Source organism: Opisthocomus hoazin, chromosome 1 (genome assembly GCF_030867145.1).
Source record: "Opisthocomus hoazin isolate bOpiHoa1 chromosome 1, bOpiHoa1.hap1, whole genome shotgun sequence".
Taxonomy (NCBI): Eukaryota; Metazoa; Chordata; class Aves; order Opisthocomiformes; family Opisthocomidae; genus Opisthocomus; species Opisthocomus hoazin.
Genome location: NC_134414.1, coordinates 156,716,038 through 156,739,766, shown reverse-complemented (window position 1 = coordinate 156,739,766; position 23,729 = coordinate 156,716,038). Strand labels below are relative to the sequence as shown.

Here is a 23,729-nt window from a genome sequence, read left to right as displayed (position 1 = left end):
CTCCACTGCAATGAACACTTTGTATACAAAACCGTGCGAGAATTTCTGATCTAGATTCGTTTCCCCTCACTTCCTTCACATTAGTGCTTTGGAGGGATCCTGCTGCGGCAAGCCACTGGACGCTGCCGGCTTCTGAGGCGGCCCGCCGACGGGAGCTGCAGGGGCAGAGAGCCAGGAGCCACGCGGCGCTCCGCACACCCCGGGGCTGTCTGATGCCTCACGGCCAAGGCTGCTCGAGTACTGCTTTACAGGAAAGGGGGATGCCTGCTGCAGATCTGAAATACCGTCGCAGCAAAGCCATCCACATCCTCCCCGTGTCTTGCAGATTTGTATCACTACATGGGCTGCCAGCTGCATAACCACGATGAATCTCGCTAGTGCGCTAACTTTGCAGCAGTTACCTCAGCAGAAGCAGCTTACCAAATCTGAATGCTGAGGGGAGAAAAAAATCACACTCTTGGTTTTCTGGTATTTTTGTTCTTCATTTGCAGTGGATTTGTATCAATTAGGCATTCTCTCCAGAGACAATTTGGGGCCCTTGGCTAATAGGTGTCTTTGCTTGTATAGAGAGAGCCATGGTGACAAGTGGCCGAGTCGTGAAAGTTCAAGATGTCAAAATAGGAAGGAGCTTACAGATTTCAATAGAAAGACTGAAATGCTTTCAAGGACCAGAGATCCAAAGGTAGAATTTCAGCATGGCTTACATGGGAATGGGCTTTGGCGAGACTTTCAGTTCCTGGATGAATTTCACCTGATGGCACAGAAGACAACCGAGTCAAGGGGCAGGAAAGAATAGTTCTGGCTGAGGACAGTCTTTCTGGTCCCAGAAAGCAGAGTAGGTGCACAACAGATTGTGGCAGTGGCTACTCCTCTCTATGCTAAGGCAATGTTTCTTTTGGCCAAACGAGCTGTTTCCCCTCCAGCCTGATAGCTGGTGGCCCTCCGCACAGGCTTGGGTTGGCAATGGCATGTGTATATGCCTGGCTGTTAAAAACGTGGCCTTAGAACATTTTTGGCTTTGGGGGCTAAGGGGTGGTCATCTGCTGTAGCGAAGGGGACAGGCAGTGCCTGGGAACGGGACTGGGATTCCCTGGGGTCTTCAGAAATCCGAGAAGCCCTTCAGGCAGCCGGTAAAGATGTATTGCTCATACATCCTCAGGATTAAGTGATTTAAGTAGATTTTCGGTGCTCATGAAATTTTCTGTGGGGGAGATTTTGTCTTCCCCTATAGCAAGAAGGAATTCTCCTACTCCTGTTTTCTTGGGGCTTGTTGTAGTTTGTGGGGTTTGGTCTCCTGTATGACAGAGCCTAGGATGACTCCTCAGCACAGAGTTGCCTGAAAGGTGCAAGATAAAAGTGCGTAAGATCTTGCATGGATTGAACAGTGACTGTGTATCATCTGTCATGATGCAAGAACAAAGGAACACCAAATTACACTGTCTGCTGGTAGTCTCTACGTAAGCGAGTCCTTTTTCATATGGTGTGTATTTAGATGAAGAACTCATTGCCATGGGATGCTGTGAATACCAGGATAGAGAGGAAGAAAACCCTGTGGGTTAGGGCTACTAAACAGAAAGATGCTCAGAGTCTTGTGCCCTCTCTCGGACTGAACAGTGACTAGTCTCACCTGGGCGTCCGTTAGGGGCCGTTGCCAGAGACAGCTCCTTGGGTCAGATGGTCGTCTGAACTGATGCCATCTTTCTGTGGTTCTTCTGTCTTAAGTTAGGAGGTGTGGGTAGGGGAGAGGATCTGCAGCACGTACAGACTACCTGGCCTGAGCAGGAGGTCTAGAAAATGAGCAAACCACAATGCATGGAACACATCTTTTATTCAATAAGCAAGCAAGCACAGAAGTATAATGTGTAGTGCTTAATATTCATACAGTACTAAAAATATAAAAATAGAAATAAAATTTCACTGAAAGCATTTTCACTCACAAATATACAAGGAAAAGTGCTGTCAAGCCACATCATGCTACACCACTTGCCAGTTGCTGAACTGACAGTTAGTTTCCCAACAGAACTGAAACACTACAAATCTGCTAGTACTTCATCACGGCTTTTGGTGAGCCTGAATATTTGACTAGCAAAAATGGGCCTCCTGCAGCCGAGAACCCAGAAAGCATAGATCTCTTTACCTAACAGAACAATAAAGTCATTCTGGAGAGTTTTATAGTGATAGCAGCCTGCTTCAGGCTGTCTGTCTACCTGTTGTCGAGAATAAAAAAAGGTGACAGAAATAAACTTGAATCCTGATTATAATCCAGACGAGTCATGTCTAAGGATCAGTGAAACGCCACCCTGCACTGATATCTGTGCAATGCTCCCACCTGCTGGCACATGGTTAAACTCCCTTCCCTCGGCGCTGCCGGCAGCTCTGCCCGCTACTCGAGCATCACATCCACCTGCCCCTCGGCTCTGCCCGGGTCCGGCAGCACAAACCGTGACCAGTGCCAAGTGCCCTTAGCTGTTAGTAGAACCAGAGGATAGCCAGCACCTTATCTCCTCTTGCTGTAGCTAATGGGTGAAATCCACATCTATCCAGCAAAGTGAGATGGGTCAGAGACTCTGATTCCTCAAGAAAGACCTGGCACCAGACGCCTTGCTTTTAAGCCCCGTTTTGAGGGACTGAAGTAGTGTTGGGGGCTTAAAAAGCTTCTGTTTGCTGACCTTCAGCATGGAGCTGAACTTCATCCGTCAGGAAGACAGCTGTGTGCTGTCATCCATGAAAGCGTGGGGGGGTTCTGGGATTAGAGTGACAACCACAGCTACATTTCATAACGAGGCCCATCTTGCAGAGTACGCCAGTGCACAGAATCTTCTACAGATAAGGGTGTGCAGAACCTAACGTGAACCCCACTTTGATCAGTTACTATTTTGGAATGGGATTTATTTATACTTGATATACCTGCTATAAAAATAAATGTGACGATTAACCCCTGAGATCATTCTAGCATACTGTTTTGGCCTGTTACTTGTTTCCCTCTGAAATAATTTTTTATTTGGTTTATGGACGTTTATTTAGGTTCTAGTGAAAAGCTTTTATAAAACACATTAAATAATCAATGTGGGGCTGAAAAGGTGTACATTCTAGTTGCATATATGATACATACCTTATACGTATATAATACATTCCGTAACAGCTGAATATTCTAGTATTGTCTAGGAAGTTCTTGCGTGTAGACAAAGGATTAAAATACTAGCAGATAAACAGCCGTTTAGGATCAAAGATACTTGTATCTGATACGGTTTCGATTGTTTTTCTTTCTTGTTACACATAATAGCTACAGTAGTTTGTCCAGCAGGTAATAAATGAATGCATAAAGCACTTCTAGCTATATTCGGATATCATCTGCATGCATTTTTTTATAAATAAAAATCAAATGTGAGGTCACATTTTCCCATCTTCTGTTTATAAACTAAATCGAATTTCTCATTCATTGAAACAGTGAAGATGTCTTTCCATAGCCCAACTCGTCCTGAAACACAGAGAAGGAACACAAGTCAGAGAGCGGATGTAACAGGACACCAAGTACCTACAGTCTAATTGTGCAGGGCACCAAGCACAGTCTGTGAGATGCTAATCAGTCTCAGCTTTCAATGAAAGCTCAGTGAGACATAAGGCTGTTCATTCTCTTACCCAATTCCCCTGCTACAACCCTTGCAAAGCTGTAAAATAAGTACCATACACATCGTCGCCTCCACCAGCCAAGTATTATACAGGAAGAATCCAGATTTGGGGGAGAACTTGCTCTAGCCTGAATCAGAAATGAATAGATTTTGGTTTGGGTATTCATTCAAAAGTGGATTTCTGGTTTCAGTGCAAACTATGGCTGCTCCATTATTCCAACAGCTAACAGTAACACTTTGCAAAATCACTGTGCCTTCAGCATACCCCAGTTAGAGAACTATCCAAAAAGTATATGGAATGCAGAGTATTAAACCAATTGTTGAATTCTGATTACTGAAATGTAATATTATCACTACTAATTTATATTATGTTTAAAGGTAAGTTCAACAGATGAATTTATGTTTTTAAATATGGAGATAATTATTTGTTAAATATGAGTGCCAGATTATATCTATAGAAGAGAACAAGTGCCATGCCCCCAGTTTGTGCCATTTTAGTTTTAATTTGTACATGAGAAATAGCAAGCTTTCGGTGGATGCAATATGGACACTGAACACTTCTTCCTTGTATGGAGTATTCTTCTACTCTACTGAACACAACTAGTGACATAACCTGATGACACTGCTAAACCCACCGGTCAAAGGCTGTGCGCCCCTTAGCCACTGTTTCACTGCAGCCCAAAATGTATTTAGCTCAGAGTCAGCCAGGGTTACTGGTTGGTGAATAAGACGGAGTAACCAGACTGAGAGGCCCAATTCTCTTCTCATTTATATTGGATATAAATAAAGACAAAATCCAGGCTTGTTCAACTGGAATAAATGCAAGGAGAATTGAGACTGTGCTACCAGAGAGTTTTATCGTAACAGCAAGAGCAAAACTACATGCAGGGAGCTTAATTATGCATGTGATGCATAAGAAGAATACCCATTTAATTTAATTACCATTGCTTTTATGCAGCAACTCTATAATTGAGCCCAAAGACAAAACTGCCTGAAACAAACAAATTACATATTAACATGATGGTGTAGAATGTGTGGCAAGGGCTGTTTTATGAAATCAGGATTTTCCTGTAACTCCTGAAGGTATGGTAGAGTTCTGGTTTGTTTTCAGGATCCAAGGATCAAAAGAACCTGAAACTGAAAACGCATCATATATTGCTTTCATGAAATTTCTCCTATATCACAAAAAAAAGTTAAGAAAACACTTGCAATCATAAACATGATACTGATTTCAATTTTGCTCCGGCAACTATAATTGCATGAAGTACGGCGTGAAACATAAAAGCCTGTCTTTCCCTTTCAGTAGCAATAATAGCACATTTTCTTCCTTTGCTTGGAGAAGATAAGCTTTTTACTTCTGAATTTCCCTAACAACATGTATGGACAAATGACAAAATTTATAAAGGACATACGCAGTGGATTATTTGTAACATTTTTTTTTTTTACTATATGAATTGATAGCTTTTCAAAAAGTCACCCACCTGGTTTATGATTTGAATCATGCAACTGTGTAAATTATGATGTGATAAGAGTCAAATATAAGTAACATATCTAATCATTGTTCTGCTTTCACAGCAGCTCAGGGTTATCTTCAGAGTAAAGATCAATGTGCTAAAAGAAAAAAATGAAGAACTAAAATAAAGCAAAATAAAGTAAATGTAACTAATGACAAATCAAAAATATTTGAAACAAACTACAATAAGCTGTCATGTTATTGCCACCATTTTTTTCACAGAAACGAACAGAGAAGGAACAAAGCACTGTTAATGAAGCTGCATTCTGAAGTAACAAAGTATTGTAAAAGCCAGACACAGCGAACAAAAGAAATTCAAAATAAGGACATTTTTAATAAAAAGCACACGGTGAACAAATGACAAAATATTACATCAATTGCCGTAGCTCCCTTCCTTCTCTATTACAAAATGGAGGCTTCATTTTGGAAGATTTATAGATGGTGTAGATAAGAGGCCCTGACCCTTGACTGGCATTTGCAGGCTCCACTACAGAACGACGAACACTAACACCACGTACAGAACAGTGCCTGCAGCAAAAGTGGGCATCACCCAGCTTATCTGGATGGAGACGAACTGGCCAGCAGAGACAGCAGTTGGCCTTTCTGCCTGTGGAAGGTCTCACCAGCAGCTCCGTTTTTATTTTCTCCTGTATTACCACCTCACCTTTCTTTCACAACCACCTTGCTGGCTTTCACTGGTCAAGGAGGGGGGATTTGGGCTGTGCGTATCATGTGGATCTCCTAGGAATCAACCTAGGGAACAAACCTAGGGTTTTCTGTTACTTCATCCAAGTTGACAGAGGAGAACGTGGCTCTGTTGTTCGTAAAATCTTGCGCTGACACAGAACACTTTATCCAAGGCCCTCAGGATGTCTTACCAGACTCATTATTTTGTGATCTCGTCTTCACAGCAGAGAAGTGGGTTGGTAATGTTAGGCAACGTGCCGTGAAATCCTACTGCAGATGAGATGGTCTGCTGTTTTCACGCAAGATACAAGTCGTGTTACACGCTGAATTTTCAGTTTGAGGTCGAAAGGGAAGGGTAGGATGGAAGTTGAAAGCAAGATAACCAAAAGCAGGAAAACACACCATTCAGTGGAGACTGTACCACAAACTACAGGGAATATATTAGGTCTTTCAGTGAAAATATAAACTCCTTTGTCTTCACTGGAATTTTACCTCAAGCCAGCAAACTTGAGATATTTATTTCCAGAACTCATCATTACCATAACGTAAGTGAACTGGGGCAAAAAGAGGTGCCATATCACGGTTATGACAGAGAACTGCCCATAGGAATCTGGTTTCCAGGTCCTACTGTAATAGCTGGAGCGTACAGCCCCTATATAATGTACTAAAAGCCTGTCCATACCAGGTGTGCAAAGCCACAGATAAAAGCAAGGAGGTGTGAGCAACGGCTTCTTTCCAAGTATGACATTCTGAAATGCTTGTGCCACCATACAAACAGGACAAGTTATCCTGGGTCAGTTAACTCTGACGACAGCCTGAGCTGAGTAATGGAAAAGCGGCATCAGGCTCTGCCAAGAAAGACGCAAAGGTAGTACAGAACAGCAGTGAACCCGCTTTCACGGGAAAGCAAACTTGCTCTCAAACAAACCTGACTGAGTGTCGCTAAGATTACAGTTTAACTGGTTAAAGATGAATGTAAAGGTACAACAGACTTCTGTAAGGCATGTGATTTTACTGGGGTTTTTTTAATAAAACTATATAATGTCAACAAAATGCATGATAAATGAATAAACAACTGGCTAAGTCAAAATTAGTAGTCAAGAAGGACTGATGATATTTGGTATTTTTATCAGAGATTTGAAAATAATAATAAAAATTACAGCTGATAAAACCTGCAGATAATAAGAAGGTTGGCTGAGAGAGGTAGTTTGCAAAGGCCTCCTACACAGAAACCTAAGAACAAAGTATGCAGGTCATGCTCCCTGAGTCAGGGACAAGAACCTGCAAATTAGCTCCTCTGAAAAGACTTTGTGGTCTTTGTGGTCATGATAAATGACACATGCTTCACGTATGATGCTGTAGAAAAAAATGCTAATGTGGCCATGGATGGATAAACAAGGTAGACAGGGAAAGTTCCAGCTGAAACCGGATTAAGTGAGTGGATAAAGTGACTTTATGTCTGGATAAGGCATTTGTGAGGCTGACACATGAATTCTTCACCTTGACCTTGCGTCTTCATTTTTAAAAAGACCTGTTAATGGCTGTAAAGCAGCCCACAGAAAATAATTTGAGGGACACTTACCGAGATCACTCTTTTATGCTTATCAGAAGGAAGACTGAGAAAGGATTTGACTTCTTGATATTATCAAGGGACAGATGTCTCAGCAGTTTTAAGGGCACTTCAAGCTCCTAGAGAAAGACCTCACCAGAATAAACATCTTGAAGCTAAACACATTCTAAACAGCTGAGGTAGACAACAAAAAGAAAAAGCTCATAAGGAAAGCTACAGCTCCTTGTCATCTGATGCCTTCGAATTAGATGTATCTGCTCTTCTAGAAAATCTGATATACTTAAACACAAGGGCTTAGGCCAGGATAAACTGCATGAAATTGTGTGGGCTTTGACATGCCAAAAGTTAGATAGAGCGGTGCAGTCTTCTCCGCATGAATAGCTCAACCCGTTGAAGTAAGCCAAAGACTTTTTAAGCGAGTGATTTGCATGGTGTTGAATATACACTGTTGATGTTTCCACCATTTATTTCAAAGGAAGCAAACCCCAAAACTGCACCAACAATCAGTTTCCTCCCACCATTTACATAGCAATATTTTGCCAACATCTTAACACATCCTGGAGATGACTAAGCTGTCAGTCGCTTCTTGCCACTTCCCCAATAAGAGTTTTACCGCGGGTTTTAAACATACCCCTGCCAACAGGAAGTGCTTCTGCATTACAGCACTGATCAATGAGTTGATGGCAGTGTTCCACCATGGATTCCAACTGTGCTTTGTCATAAGAAACTCCTAAGAACCTCACCAGTTGCTCAACCATCGTTGCTAGGTCCTGTAAGAGAGTATTTAAAAATAGTTTAGAGTATTTTTCACACAGATTTTTAATGAGTTTAAGTATTTCAAAGTAAGTTATATCCCGAGGAGTGTGAAAAATACGAATGCAGCAGCTGCAGAAACACCACTGTCTTCAAATTCTGCCACCTTCCAATCTGCCGAAAATAAACAGATTCCAAGTAACTAGGGTACAACAGGCTGGCAGAGAACATGGCCACGTAAGCTCACCTCTTCCAACGTTAGAACAGGGAACTGCAAAGTAATGGTGATGCTTCCCACTTCAGACACCACCACACCCTTAACTGATCACTTTGGAATACGAGCGTATTTTGGAGGAATTTAGTTATTCTGATTCTGAATCTCAGTGAAATAAATTACTACTACTGTTAGAACAGCCCTTCCTTCATTGTCAGCTTCTGGGACTGCATTCACGTAGATGGGAAGAATCTAAGTGAGACGGCCCCTGGAATAAACAGTCATTAATTTATATATCCAGAACTCCAGGGTTCCTCGGCATAAGTAAGGCTTCTGGAGTTGCAAGGACCAAATAGCAATGTTCATCAGGAAGCAGAACAACTCTGTGACGCCACCAGCTTTCGGCAGCATCCATCAGTGAGCACAGCTAGGAATGACTCAAAATCATGGGTTTGAAATAATTTCTACTAAGCTTTTTTAATTATTCTGATTGTATTACATCATCCTTTAGCATCCCACTCCATCAGAAGGCTCGATAAAGCTGAAACTATAATTTATTCAGCTTTATTGAGTTCTACCATGATTTTGCCTTTTGGTAGGTTTAGAGACAAGAGCTGGGTTTTTCCTATGTTTTCATTAATTTTCCAGTCAAATAAACATTTTGAAGTATTTTCAGTAATTCTCAGAAATATAGTATTGCAACAGGAAATGGAAACCAATGTTCTATGTAGTATTTCCACCAAATTTCTGATTAAAAACAAAGTGGATTTATTAGCCAGCATACTGTACGGACCCAATAATTACATTCACCTCATGCTACATGATCATCCCTAATTGTTTAAACATTGTTTCACAGAAGACAGTAAGAACAACCGAATAATCAGAATAAATGCCAAATATATAGGACAACACACTGATGATACACTTTTTTCTTGTTGATACAGCACGCACAGCAAGACATTTCTTTTAAATGAATGCCCAGGCCCGAGTGTAGCAAGCAGTGAGCAATTCCGCATCTCTGCCTTTGCTGCGAGTAGTTTAGTGCCTATGGATGCAGGCAGACTCCTGAGCAAATTACCAAGTTTATGAAACTGCTGTTGTCCATACAAGCTATTGAATGCCAGTGTTTTAAAAACGGTATCAGACACTGGGGAGCCCAAACATGGACATAAGAAGCAATTTTTGTACTTTCTGTATTTTAAACACCACAAAGCTAAATGTAAAATATCTTTTTGCTACCACTAACCTACCTTATGCATATCTTCATACTTGAGAAAAAGTACATTGGCATCCATGTGATGTTCCCAAAACTCTTGCACATGTTCAAACCACGAACCATATCCTACTACAAAGACATTATGATTGGCATGAGGAAAATCAACACTTTTGTTATTAATCCCTCTTCAAAAAAAGAAAAAAAGGAGAAAAATAAATTAACTGGAATGGATCACAGCCCCAGGAGAACTGTGTCTGGTTTGACCCATTGCCATGTACAGCAAGGAACTTTATCAAAAAAAGAGGCTTTCTATCAGTTTGGAATATTCAAAAAAACTAACTTGCCATGAAGATAAATATTCATCTGAAAACACCACAATATTTCATGATGGACCTCTTGGAGCTCAGTATTAATAACACCTGACTGTTGAACGGAAATTGAGCCAAAATAAAAATTACACAGATAGCTTTGCAGAAGACAAATTTTCAGTGGTTCCAACCTGTGCGAATTCCTGCAATTAACATATCCCACTGCAGCTTCCTTCACGTCGAAGCTAGATACAGCATTTGCGGAAAGCTCCATAGAGCATCCCTGATTACGGATGAAGAATCGCTAACAACCATTATCCTTTTTAAATTGAACAAGTATTGAGGAAACAGACCTATAAAAATGCTTCAGGGTCATTCCCAAAAACTTAGGATGTACTGACAGAATATTCTATTTATCATTACATCTTTTGCACCCACCAATCTAAGGCCTATTCTCTTCTATTGTCATTTTCTGAACACCTCCACGCAAGTTCTGTAGATATGCCAGAACTAGTTACCGTGTTACCAGTCACCTCAATCACACAACAAATCCAGGCTACCACCAGGCGCCCACGGGGTGCTGAGTGATCCTGACAGCTCAGAGTGGTGTGATGGGGTACTCCCCATGGATCACAAGCTGTGAGCAGGCCCAGCGTGCAGGGCTGCCAACGACAAAAAGCTCACGCCTCCTACCCCTGTGTGCCACCAGCAGCTTGTCTTCAGTCCCCTGGGTCTGCTGTGTGGGGTGTAGGACTTGCAGGGAAGCTGAGGTGCTATGCTGGGACGGCTTGTGCTTCCAGCACTGCTGAGGCACTGGTTACTGGAAGCCTTAACCTTCCCCAAAAAAAAACTTTCCTCCTTTGTTTTTCACTTCTCTGATAAAGTCCACACTTGCATTGATTTCAGTCAATTTATGCGTGTCTAGCAGAGGTTCAGACACTGGTATTTATTACCTAAAGAATGTCTTTTGTTGGAAATATTACCAGAAAGGCAACCCAAAGAGAAATGCATTCTGCGTATTTCTTTGTTACCAGTGGTAAGTTCCCCCAGAGTACTTCAGATAATCAAGGCAGGAGTTAAGCAAATACGATGAGCAGTTTTTCATATTCTTTCCTGATATTTTTTTGGCCAACTTTTATTTTTTCAGCAAAGCAACTATAGAAAAATATTAAACTTTTTGGTTTTACATTTTAAAGGCACATTTTCCCTTTGAAAAAAGATTTGTTTAGTTTTGGTAACTGGAACATTCTCAATGGACAAAGAGGCCAGTTTCATAGGAAAATTATTTTAATCGGATGACTCATTTTCAACTTTTATAAAGGTATTGCAAAAATTTCATTTTTGTTATTCCCATTCCATACACCCCTAAAGAAATTAACACATGAAACTAACACACCAGTCATGCAAAAAGTGTTCCTAGCTGCTCTTCAATGGTACAGGGCAAAAATCCATTAAGATGAAGTTAGCAGAGTTTACCTACGTTTTATGTATGAAAACTCCCTTAAGCTTTAAAGGATAAAGCCAAAGAATTACCACATGCAAGACTAATCCCTACCCAACTGTATGCTTTTTAACAGTACAGCTAACATGCACTGAATTTGTTTCAAGACAGCCAGGTATAAGCAGGGGTAAAAAGCGTGGGATTGTGTCATTTGGGCTCAGTGCTTCTCTCTCTAGCACTACTTTGACTTGTTATGAAGGAGTTTTTGCTGCTGCACTGCTTCCATGTGATGCAAACATTTAGCTAAATGCTAAATTCACTGTATTGCAAAACATTCCTTTTGCACAATTACAGACACAGAACATGCTGTGATGTTTTACTGACTCTGGTAAGTCGTGATACATCAGCTAGCTGCTATAAGATGAAGACATAAACAACTCTTGGGATTCTTGTATTAAAAAGCTTACAGAACCTTCCCCTATCTTAGGGGGCCTTCTAATGTGTCTTTCACATGTCTCCAGCCTAGAGGTTCCTGATCGTGGGCTACAAACATACCATTCTCAGGGAATGCAAACAAAAAAGCTGAAGGTTGGCTGGAATGGAAAAAGAGCATTTACCCACCCTGCACAAACTTGCAGGAGAAAATAGCAAAGGTTTTTAAGGCCTATTAAATAACCTCCACTGGTAGCCTTTTACTTTTTTCTTCCCTGTAGTATTATACAGCTGCTTTAGCATCAGTTCCTCCAAATTCCAGGTTGAAAGAGTTTGCTGCACTGTATCTAGATGAGATCCTCCCGTCAGAGCACAGGTGAATTCACCTGGTGAATTCTTAGTGTCACATTGAACTACAATAGAGAAGATTTTCTAGAGAAATAGAAGGCAGTAAAAAACTTTTCTCTTCTTAGCTAGAAAGTGTGGCAATCCATTGGCAAAAAGCCCAGTTGCAGCCAGAGATGTGAGAACACGGGGTGGGCAGCTGACCAGCTGTTGTAAAGCGGGTTACTGTATTCTCATTCCAGAGGTGTATTCTTTCCGTCAGTAGCAGCCTGCAGCTGCCTTCTTACAGGGGCTCACTTCAGCTTATTGATATACTTTTCACCACTTTTCACAAGGTACCTGGTACCTTGCAAACTGAATTTTAACAGAGTAGACCAGAGCTTGGTCTGAGCTAAGTGAAACACTGCTGAGCCCATGGGGTCAAATATTGTCAGGCAATTATTTACAAAGCATGGCCATACTCTGCATGGACAAACCTAAGTCCATGCAGCACTGTATCTGCAGCAACTTCCTTGCTGTATATGCAAAACAAATGCGCCTTTATCCAGTTCATTCCTGTACTTGCAGAAGGAATGCAGAGATGAAAATAAATGTGTAACAGCGAGTGCAAAGAGAACAGCTCCTTACACTTGTCATTCATAAACCTTCGGCAGAACTCCTGAAATGTTCCTCTGTAGCTCATGGTCCTTAGGGAGCGGTGAAACTGGTAATAAGACACCACCAGGTCTTTGGGGTTGCGAGCCATGTATATTACCTGCAACAGGAGAGGCGACAAAAAAGAAATCATCTTACTCAAAGCTTCGCCCCCCACCCCCCGAATTTCCTAAAACACACAACTGCTTCTGATATAGTTAAACAAACATGATTTCATTTCATTTTTACCTTTGAATTGCCATTATGGAGGTCCGAAGGCAAAAACCGATATGGTAGGTGGCTTTTTATAAGGCGAGGAGATGTCAGCTCCTAAAATAAAGCAGACAGAAACATTTCTTCTTGTGCATTAGCTTTTGGCACATGCTGAGCTGTCCTTAACTGTCATACCTGAGGTCCTTTACTGTACTGAGTCACATTCATAAATTCACTTCTTAAATTAATATGGGTCTGGGACTAGAAACTAGGTCAGGGAGTTACGTCTGTTTTTAAATATCAAAAGTCTGGATAATGTGTTGGGGTTTTTTGTAGTTCTCCCCCCCACCTTCTGTTTTCAAAGTGCTTCCATTCGTAGGACCTTCTCAGGAAGAAAGTGTAATAGTTGACAATTTTTAGTCTCAAACTAACTTTGTTCCCAGTAATGCTCCCACTAAAACTCCTTGAAAAATATTAGGAGCTCTGAAAGCCCTACCCCTAACTTCTTCCCCTCAAAATTTTACTCTTGATTTTATCCTCAGAATTAGGCCCGAACAATCCAAAGGTTCATCAGAGTGTGAACATCTTTCAAACAGAGTATTCTTCTGTAATTTGAGACAAAATCATCCTCTGACACAAACCATCTTCCAGTAGTTAAAAACTGCATAGATCGATATTGGATCAAGTTGCTAGCACATAGCACAGGTAACAATCTGTAATCTCAAACTAAACCTCTCGCTATTGCCACTGCTTATTTATGTCAAGGTAGCCCTGAGGTGTCACTGGACTAGGTGTCACACAGACGGAAAGAAAAGCAACCTCTGACCCCTCAATACCCTCAGCCTAAAGCAGGCTGATGCTGCAGGTGTCAGTGACCAGAAGCAGCTTAAAGCTATCCACGCCAGCCTTAGCTAGCTCCATTCAGCAAGCTGAACACCCTAGCTCTTCTAGCATGGAGCCCAGTATTTTGCCTCACCACTCCAAGATAGCGCCTGTATCAGCAGCAGCTGAGCAATGACAAGATCACACTTGCACGCCATGCCACTGGTCTCTGAGGGATTCTTACTACTGTGGAAGTCATTTCATGCAGAACATTCCAAGCTCCTCAAACTATACCCGCAGAGGCTGTAGATCCACAGACCTCGGGGTGTCTAAGGATTTAGATGCGTAAACGCAGAGTAGTGGGTCTACAGATCCATAGGTCTCTGTATTTGTAGTTCCTCTTTCGCAAATTCAGGGAAGAGATTAAAGCAAATTTGCCTCATTTGGGCAACATTCTGTTTACAGAAGCAAGGGAGGCCTGGAACTTTTATTCAGGAAACCCACTGCCAAGATATTTAGGACATGGAGAAACATCTCCTAAAGTATTAAACAGAGTGTAATAAAGCTTAATAAAAGGAATTTAAAAATAATCTAATAATACTCTGACACATTCCAGCAAACTGAGCAAGTCCAGTGATGAAAAGGACAAGGACACACAAATGAAGTGATAAATATGGAACCAAGGAAAATGACAGCCAAATGCTGAACGACTTTCTTTGCAATAAATTGTACCTTGATGATGTCCAGACCAGGCTGAGGGTACTCTAGGACTGGAAGTTGTTCATCTATGTTCATTAGTCCAATCTCATCTGGGTCAGCTCCCTGACTCACTAGATACACCACCTCCTGCAGCAAGCCTGTGCCTGCGTAAACCAAACAATGACAGAGAACAGATTGCATTACAGCTCTTCTCTAAACAGCAGCACACGAAGGGAGGCCGAGGCACAGAAACAGCGGTAACTTTTGTCCTCAGCAGTCTGCTGGGAACTAAGTCTGGAGCTACTGTTTTAACATCATATGCTCCTCCCTTTGTTTTTATTTTAAACACATGAAGATCTCCTTTCACATAAAATACCTCAGATTTTTCTTTGGCAATAATTTAAATACATTTCTGTCTCCTGATCATTTTACCAGTGAATTGGAAAGCATTTTACACACACAGAATTCTTCCACTGTGAATGTTAGCTAGGCAAACACTACTATTTCCATTTTAGAAATGAAAAGAAAAAAACACAGACCGACAAAGATCATCCAAGCTCACAAAATGCATTAGCAGCTGTACTGGGATACTGCCAGTGTCCCCTGTACTAAATTGTAAGCAATTCTACTGCTCTGCAACAATCTGAGAGTCTATTTATACCTCCGCATTACGGACTGGATAAACCACAGAATGCACCACTGCATAGTGCATTAGTCATAAGCTTTAGAGGCCCCAGTTATGCATCTCTCTCCAGCCCAAGGACATTTACAAAGCAAGCATTAGATATTATAGCCTTAATGTCTGCGCTTTGGAAAATTAACAGGTATTCCAAATAGAAGTTTGAACAGGGAAACTATTTCCAATGGCTTTACCTTCAGGCAGGTAGGAAACCCTCAAAACGGGCAAAGATTCAGATATCTGGCAGAGGTTTATGAAGAAAAAGGCACGGGCTTTTGGTGAGACGGAGGAACAGAACGAGGAGAGAGCAAAGCGAGCTAGCAGGGAGGGGACCCCGCAGTTTAGCTGACAAGGCACACAGGCATGGGACACCCTGGACACTGCGACAGACTGACCAGCTCTTTAAGAGCTGCGAGCAGTAAGCAAAAGGAGACCAGGATTTATTCTCTCGCTCACATTGCCTGAAGGAGTAAGTAATTCTTCTAGAATTCTTTACAAAGCCTAAGCCTGCCTCAGCATCCCATGTCCTTGGAAAGATGAGCTGCAAACTCTGAGATCACGGCTTTTGTTCCCATTTTAACTTGAAAATAACTTGTAAGTTGCAACTAACTTGTAACCATCACCAGTTAATTCATGGTAACTAGCATGACGATACACACTAAGAGACACTTCTTGTACAAATTCTGTATGTTGTTCCAACACAAAGTGTATTTTTTTTTTTTTTAATCTAAGATAGGAAGAGTTTAGAAAGATGATGTACTTTAGAGGATGGTTAGAGTGAACGCAGTCTGGATACAACGTGAAAGAACAGTCTCCAGGAATTGCTTTGGAGAGTACATACTTTAAGATCCCTCGGTCTCCTGATTGATTGGTGGGTAAATTAAAATGGCTTGGAAAAAAAAGAAATTTTTACATTATCATCACCCACAGAGACAGCTGTCACAGACTTAATACACACTTGCCCTTGAGGCTGTTCACTCTGCATTTTTAAGTCCAAGCATATATTTTAATACATTAAAAGTAACATACATATGACATTTCAGTATCAGTCCTTGTAACTCCGAATGAGCGCAACCCTTGTTCTCATTAAATATTTATTCTGACAGGAAACACCCTGGTTCTCCATAATTTATTTCTGTATTTCCAATTGCACCTGCAAAGAAAAATGCTATTACAGCAACCTTGTTCCATGGAACAAAAAGCAATAACTGTATGGGGATAAACAACACCACCAGGACTAATTTTTCATTACTTTGCTGCTCTGTAGGCAAAACAGAAGCCACCTCCATTTATGCCTCCAAATACAGAAGGGTTGAGGGAGAACCACACTGAAACGTCAGCAGAGCAGCATGTTCCCTGCCAGCTCTCCACAAAGTGCACCAGACAGGTAGGTGGTGAGGGCCAGGGAGCACAGCCCCCACGGCCTTACCTACTTCTGCTCAGACCTGCGGCCACACGCTAGGTTTGGCTTGGTTGCTAGCAGATCCACGGAGCACTGCAGAGACAGGAGATGACCTCCTAATGTAGGAGGCATGGGGAAGAATGGTTCTGATTTGGAAGGAACTGGGTCTCTGGAAGCTCAGAAGTCTTCATCGTCTTCGTCTAAACGCGATTCCACCAGAAACAGTGATTCATTGGAAGAGTAATGCTGGGCACATGGCAGGTACTCAAGGTAGAAAAATCAAAATCTCCATCCAGTACAGGTTCTTTAAAACAGTGCTTTAAATCTGCGAATCTCAGTGCTAATTATTAGCATGCACATACACAAATTACTGTAGTTATATATGTACTGCTCACATATTCCAGCATCCTATTCCAATTCACGCAGCTAACAGTATTTCTGCAGTACCTCTTATACAAAGGGGCGGATTGCAAGCTGTCAGTTTAGACATCTGGCTTCTGGCCAGACAGCAGCTGGAATTTCTCCTCCCTACACCTACAGCAGGACCACTGATCCCCATTTCTCCCACCCATGGATTCTGTGCTAGTTTTCACTTTTGTCACTCGCTATATTAGCCTGATTTTCTTCCACATTAGCACTCAAGTTACTCTGCTTAGGATTTTCAGGGTCCTAACGCAAATGAAAACTAGAGATTTAACTTTTGAGGGAACTGTGATTTTTTTACCTTGATGCCCTTAATCAACTATCATTTATCCCACACACATTCCCAAGAGCCCTATATAAAACATTACCATCGACCCAATCTCCTGTTTAAAAAAAACCTAAAAAAACACATGCTTCTTTGTTTAAAAAGAAAAAAGCTAAAAGCCTTTATGTGTATAACTAGATATCTATATCCTCCTCACATCTCGATTAAAAACAACTCAAATAGAATTGCAGGTATCAACAGAGCTGAATGTTCCTTTGTCTAGCAACAGGCAAACGGCAGCCCAAACTCCAGACCTAGCTGCTAGGGCAACACTTTCTCGCACCTGGGAACGCCAGCTGGCACCGTACCCGTGCACACGGCGAGTGGCTCAGGCCTAGACTGGGGCTAGCACAGTTTATTACATCTGCCACAGTGGGAGGTGAATGCGAGTCTTCCGCTCTAGCCCCTGATTCCTCATCTGCATACAAAGCACACAGAGACTGGCCATTTGAACCAACTGACTTCAGCTGATGTCTGTGGAGATGTGTGAGAACCACCATTTTATGGGTGAAAGCCAGAGTAAACTGCTGAAACCGAGATTTTCAAAAAGGATTATAAGAATAACCCCTGATAATCCCAGTCTATCACAAAACTTGGCCAGATCTAAATGCCACAGAAACTTTCTTAGTAAAACGGACAATGACACTTGTTGGAGAGAAGAAAAAGATGAAGGAAGCTAAAGAAAGAAAGAACAACAGAAAGGTGCAGAACTTACCTTTATACTCCCTAGATTTCTGGCCTGGCTGCCAACAATGACTTATTGTCACTTGAGGGTTACTCACTTTTTACGTGAAATTACAGGATCATGAGGTAGAAAAGCTAGCATGTATGTATATGAAGCCAAGGTTTTTCTCAGAGAGTGGATCTTGTGCCTCTCTAGTATCTTCTATCATTTTTATCCTTGTGTTGCTGAACACACATGCATGCCTCACTCGGAACATTACAGAAAGAGTGAACAGTCACTGACAAACAGGATTAATCTGTCAGCCTTTGGGCACGAGGCACCAGATGCAACAACATTCCTAAGTACCCGGCAATTCTACCCTTCCTTCTTCCAGCTGCAGCAGACCCACATTTCATCCCGGAGGAAGACAGCTGGCCCTGCTAGCTCCAAGGTCACTGCCAAAACAGATCTGGAATTCATTTATGTTTACCCAGTTCCAGCTACAATGGAGCCAGTCAGCATCTGGGGAACTTCAGTGCACTGGACCTGAGAAGCGCTCTTCCCTGACAAGCTCTTATGTTACATCAACACACCACCTCGGGAGAAAACCCCGTGTTCCAGTTTATCACACAATATCTGGAAAGAGATGGGATGGGAAACAGCACTGATCAGCTACTGGCAGAATTTGCAGGTTTTTAGGAGAGCCTTTTAAATGATCTGTGAACCTGCATTTCCACTCCGCATGAGAGCGTGTACAAAAGCAGCCCCAGTCACTGCCATCTGAAAGCGTGCTAGATGGCTGCATTGCCATTTTCTGTGACGCCTACCAATGCACAGAAATCCGGACTCATTAAGAATCCTGTCACAGCCACAGCAGCCCTGACGGTGAGTAGGAACTCCTCATTTGCACCCTTTTCCACGGCCAATGCTTCAGCAACACAGCCATGGCCATGCTGCCTCTGCTTCTCAGCTAGCGTAACTGCTGCAGCAGCAACCAGACAGCCCAGCAAGGTGGCCAGAACTCTGGAACAGCACAGCTAGCCTTTCTGTTCCTATGCAATAGACGCCTTTTGACACCAAATTTAGACTTTGTAGGACGGAGAAATATTCTTTAGTGCAGCTGTTCTCTGGCTCCTATCACTACTTTCTGGCCACTGGCACACTCCCATGCAGCTACTGAACCTCAAAGATCTGTTCAAAGTGAAGTGGCAGACATAAAAAAATAAAAATTCCCGTGAAATATTGCTTCCCTACATGGTTTCTCATGTAATTTATTTCAACTTACTCCCCTCCATATCAGCTAACATGACAAAAACCTTCAGCTCAGGGATGCAAAGGGCTTTGGTATACTCCCTTTTATGTTTTAAAAGCCAGTAGCTGCAAGTGAAAAAAAAACATAATTACTGAATGTTACTGGAAATTCTGCAGTTAACACTTGTTTTAAATCCAGTCTTATTCAAACTGTTGCCATCAGTTTCAGAAGATCTGGATTCAGTTTCCTCATGTTCCACAGACTCCCTTGGCAGGTCACTATTGAACTTAGGGGCATTTAGACCATATAAAAGGGGCATTAATCTTAGAGGATGAGTATTCGATCCTTTCTGAAAATTGGGCTCTCTAATACATATTTAATTGGGCAGCCAAAAATATTGGCAATATAACATCACAGTTTCAGCCTTTATTCTGAATCCTGAGTCTTCTCTAGGAACAGAAGAATCAGAAAATATGGTATCAAGGTATATACATTATTTTTATTATTAAAACCCTAATTGATAATGAAGATCCCTATTATTAAGCCAGCTGGAATTCCAAGATGTAGGAATCTCATGTAGGACCTTAAGAAGAGATATTTTTAACATTTGGAAATTATTTTCTTCTGATGGAAATATCTATTTTTCCCTGTACTGTTGTAGGGTGAAGATGAATCTGTCATACTTACCTGCAGATATACACTGAAACTGGTGAAAGGGGAATGAGCTTGCAGGCAATTAGACGAACTATGTGGAGAATTGCTTTACAGCACTTACGCGGCCAATCTGACAGCTTTAGCAGCCCTCACTTTTTATGAGCACTGATATCTACTGATGCTATAAAAAAATTATGAGTCAAAATGAGTCCATTGCATTGTATTAGCTGAAAGTTGATCAAGCATTGTAGATCAAATGAAGTGCAACTAACTGGGAGTGCTAGAAGACATACTAACATCAGTATTTCTGTATTTTGTTTCTCCATGTGGTTTCCAAACAAGAGGTGAACATAGGCTAAATTCTGCTTGTCTTTCACTAGACTTACATCAGAGAACACCGACATGGGCCCGTTCGATCCGACCTGTGCTTCACCAGAGGCTGTAAACAGCAAGCTATGAAAACTGTATTCTGTTTAGGACTAAAATGCACTTCGGTAAAAAAGCTGTCACTAGGCTGTTGACACACATGTATTATCAGTAGAATTATTGCTATTATGTATAATACAGTATCCTAAAGCACTGTTTTAATAAACTGGTTACAAAAGTGTTATTTTCAGCTAATGCATTAGTACTATTTTTAAAAAATGGCTTCTCCTTCACATTAGCACGCTACCTACTCAATAGAGGACAGGATGAAAAATGCAGAATCGACCACAATGCATCTCAGGCCAGGCACTGACTGTTGAGCGTCCTCACCTCCATGCAGCAAGGCAGGCGACGCAGTACGATTCTCACCTAACCAACAGCAGCAGCTTGGAGACAACCGCCTCCTGACGCTTTTGAGCATGCTGGATTCTAATGCTGGAGCAACACCAGTAAACAAAACACAGCAGGGCCTGTTCTCTGGGAGGACTCACACGACAGCCAAACCCAGATTCACGCAGATCAGCTTCCCAAAGCAAGGCAGCTTCATCCACAGCTTCCTGGGAGCAGCCCCTGGCTCCAGCCACCTCCCTCACCGTGACGGAGGACACACTGTCTGGGGGAGAGCAAAACTGTCAGGGAACTGCTAGCAAGGAAACATCACGGATGACAGCCTGTCAGAGCCTCTGTCACAGTTACGTTTACTAGTCTAGCCGTGGTGAAGCAGATAACTGGATTGTCTATGTTGCCTAATAGAGACTTTAAGAAAAAAAAACAAAGAAAAATAGCTCAAGAGTCACATACTCCCTAACCATTGCATCTAACCCATGGCTACCCCGATCTGTCCCAGTAGACAGGGGTCCACAAGGCAAAGACCTCTTGTTGAGGACAGCTGGGGCAAAAAGTGTTTCCTGCCTATCCCTCTTAATAAGCCACAACATCCTCACATGCACTGCAGCAAGGACCGGGTAAGTAGTACACTAACAGCCCTAAGAACTGAGTCAGGTCCACAGCTTGCTCAACATCTAGGGATTAAAAACAACAAGACACAGGACTGCCTTTATTTGCCTTTTGATTGATGAGCCATGATTTGTGTCTTCATGCTTGTCTCCACATCCATGATTTCATCATATCTAGGTGACCCAGATTCTGTTACAAGTCCTTCACTGACAGCTGATGCTGGGTGGTAGCTGGTATTTCTTGGCATCACACATTCAAAGGAAAAAGCATTGTACTCTTCTCTTTAAGCTTTAGCTGGGCTGATAAAATACGTCCATGCCCACGGATGCTTATCGCGTCTGCCCCAGATGTCATCACCAATGGAGCAGTTTGTGTGAAGTTACTCCAATTCACTTAAAAATTAAATCGGACAAATTAGCTTAAGGAGTTTCTGGTTTTGGCATCAATTCATCTAGCAAATTTTGCCTGGGACAAACTAGAATGCATTCACACAAAATACTCTGTGGGTGGTTCTTTAAGAGAAATGATGAACAGCAGGCTATACGGGCACCAACACCCTGCACTAGTGCAGATACTTTTAAAAGAGGACATCTACCCATACCCTTAGACGACTTCTCCCTTTCAGTTTCTACTTGCCAACCAAACACGCTCCCATGGTATAAGAGAGCACAACAGCTATCATGCCAAAACAAAAAGAAAAAAATGTATAGTATAACATGTCAGGAACATGAAAGTAACAGATAAGCCTGCTTGCTCCCTTACCAACTACCTGACAGAACGACATCCCTTCTCACACTCACTGACGGTTGGCCAGGTCTATAACCCAGTATGTTCAGTTGTTGTCTTCTTTCCCCAGGCCTCTCCCTTGGATGGACACCCTCATGACCCAATTCAGAGACACCATGCCTTTCATGACAACACCACGGAGCACACAGGATCATGCAGTCGTACCAAAGCGCTGTCAACACGACAGTAATTCACAGAGGAAGGGTACTTTTATTGGCCAATACACGCTACGGGGCAGATTGTCTCAAACCTCTGAAAACTGTCTGGCAAACTCTGGCCGTGTAAACTAACGATGGTAGCCCCTCACAGTGATGGGCAAAAGGTGTATGAACCATTTTTCAAATCTCACCTCCTCTCTGCAGCATATGTAAGAAGGTACATCCTCTCACCCCAATCTTACCTCATTCGTATCCTGCCCTCCTGCTTCCTCTGGCAGTCCCATTCTCCCAACCTTTTAGAACCTATAACAAAAGCATGCCTAAACTGCATCATGCATTACCCAGCAGGAGCTCACTTCATCTTCAACAGAAAGTCCCCCCCCACTGTGTCTAATTTCCCTTCATTTCAATACAGGTGACACAACAGTGTACCAAAGACAACAATGCAGAAAAGAACTTTGCTGTAATGACAAGTTTTTTAAACTCACCCTCAAGGACTTCATTATGTTGAAGAGAAGTGCACAGTTACCCTCAGTGCCACTGATTTCCAGGACAACTGTATCACTTTCTGTGTTCTCTTTTAGAGTCTTAACACAGTCTATGGCTAAATGCAGAGCCTCACAGTGAGCTCTGTTGACTGGAATAGGATCAGAAGGCAGGAGACAACAGGGAACAGGTATTAGAAACCTGTGCTGAGGTAATTGGCGTACCCTTTGCTGTGAACGTGTTCCTCTCCCTATATGGTAAGCTTACCTCAGAGGATGTCTGTCACTACTCAAAATGCAGTTCCATGCCTCAGTTTCAATCCCTTCCACAAAAATTGTTAGGCAAAACCTGCCTACACATTCATGTGCATTTGCATATATTGGGTGGTTAAATTGCAAAAAGGCAGCACACCAACATTATCATGTGAAACCACTGCAGATAAGAGTTATACAGCAAAAAAAAGCAGCACATTTTTGTTTCAGAATTTCAAGAAGCGTTGTTTACCCTCTATAGGTGAAGCTATGCAGCCTGTTTAGCCAGCCATTAGTTGTCTAAGGTCAGAGAGGAAAAGCATTTTGTCTCAAACAGAATCCCCTTCAAATTATAGCTGCCCTAAGCAAAACCATTCTTTGCAAGGTATCTGTGTCCCCACTCATATTTCGCACAGCCATTCCCTCTGTCTGCTGAGCTGCAGTTTTAGGCAAGCTACAGCCATTTCTACTCTATCCCTATCGCTGCACTTCAGAATTAGAAACGGAAATAGATCTAATTAGAGCATCAAAGGGGGATCAGCCAATCCACATCACCATGGGTTTTCTCAGTATTGCAGCAGAATCATTGAAGAGAACACACTATTTCTGACAGAAAGCACCGGTGATCCAACAGGAGCACTGACATTGATCATCAGTAACGTGCACTTCAGCTACACCTGCACAGAGCAATCTTGTTTCAGCAATGCCTGCAGCTGTTCTGTGCCACTTTGCTAACCCTGATCAGCAGTAAACAGGCTTTTAACTACATGGTTAATCTAGGTTTACAATTG

The 23,729-nt window shown here is 42.1% G+C and overlaps 2 protein-coding genes across 4 annotated transcripts in view; both read right to left on the bottom strand.

Moving 5' to 3' along the window:
• The window catches only part of EFCAB6 (EF-hand calcium binding domain 6), a 107,258-nt gene extending 105,493 nt beyond the window's left edge, over positions 1–1,765 (bottom strand). For both annotated transcript variants that reach the window (XM_075443308.1, XM_075443300.1), the window contains exon 1: positions 1,628–1,765. The gene's annotated coding sequence lies outside the window, so the exon portion shown is untranslated. The remainder of the gene's footprint in view (positions 1–1,627) is intronic.
• A 46-nt stretch (positions 1,766–1,811) lies between these two features.
• The window catches only part of SULT4A1 (sulfotransferase family 4A member 1), a 29,256-nt gene continuing 7,338 nt past the window's right edge, over positions 1,812–23,729 (bottom strand). The window contains exons 2-8 of one of the 2 annotated variants that reach the window (XR_012766223.1): positions 14,509–14,639; positions 12,991–13,071; positions 12,736–12,862; positions 9,617–9,711; positions 8,031–8,169; positions 5,111–5,240; positions 3,391–3,478 (exon numbers count right to left, since the gene is read on the bottom strand). Coding sequence is in view for 1 of the 2 variants with exons in the window: in XM_075443282.1 (XP_075299397.1) it covers positions 3,366–3,478; positions 8,031–8,169; positions 9,617–9,711; positions 12,736–12,862; positions 12,991–13,071; positions 14,509–14,639 (686 nt within the window). In the remaining variant the exon portion in view is untranslated. Of the gene's footprint in view, positions 3,479–5,110; positions 5,241–8,030; positions 8,170–9,616; positions 9,712–12,735; positions 12,863–12,990; positions 13,072–14,508; positions 14,640–23,729 lie in introns of both variants that reach the window. The other variant, XM_075443282.1, reaches the window with a different exon arrangement.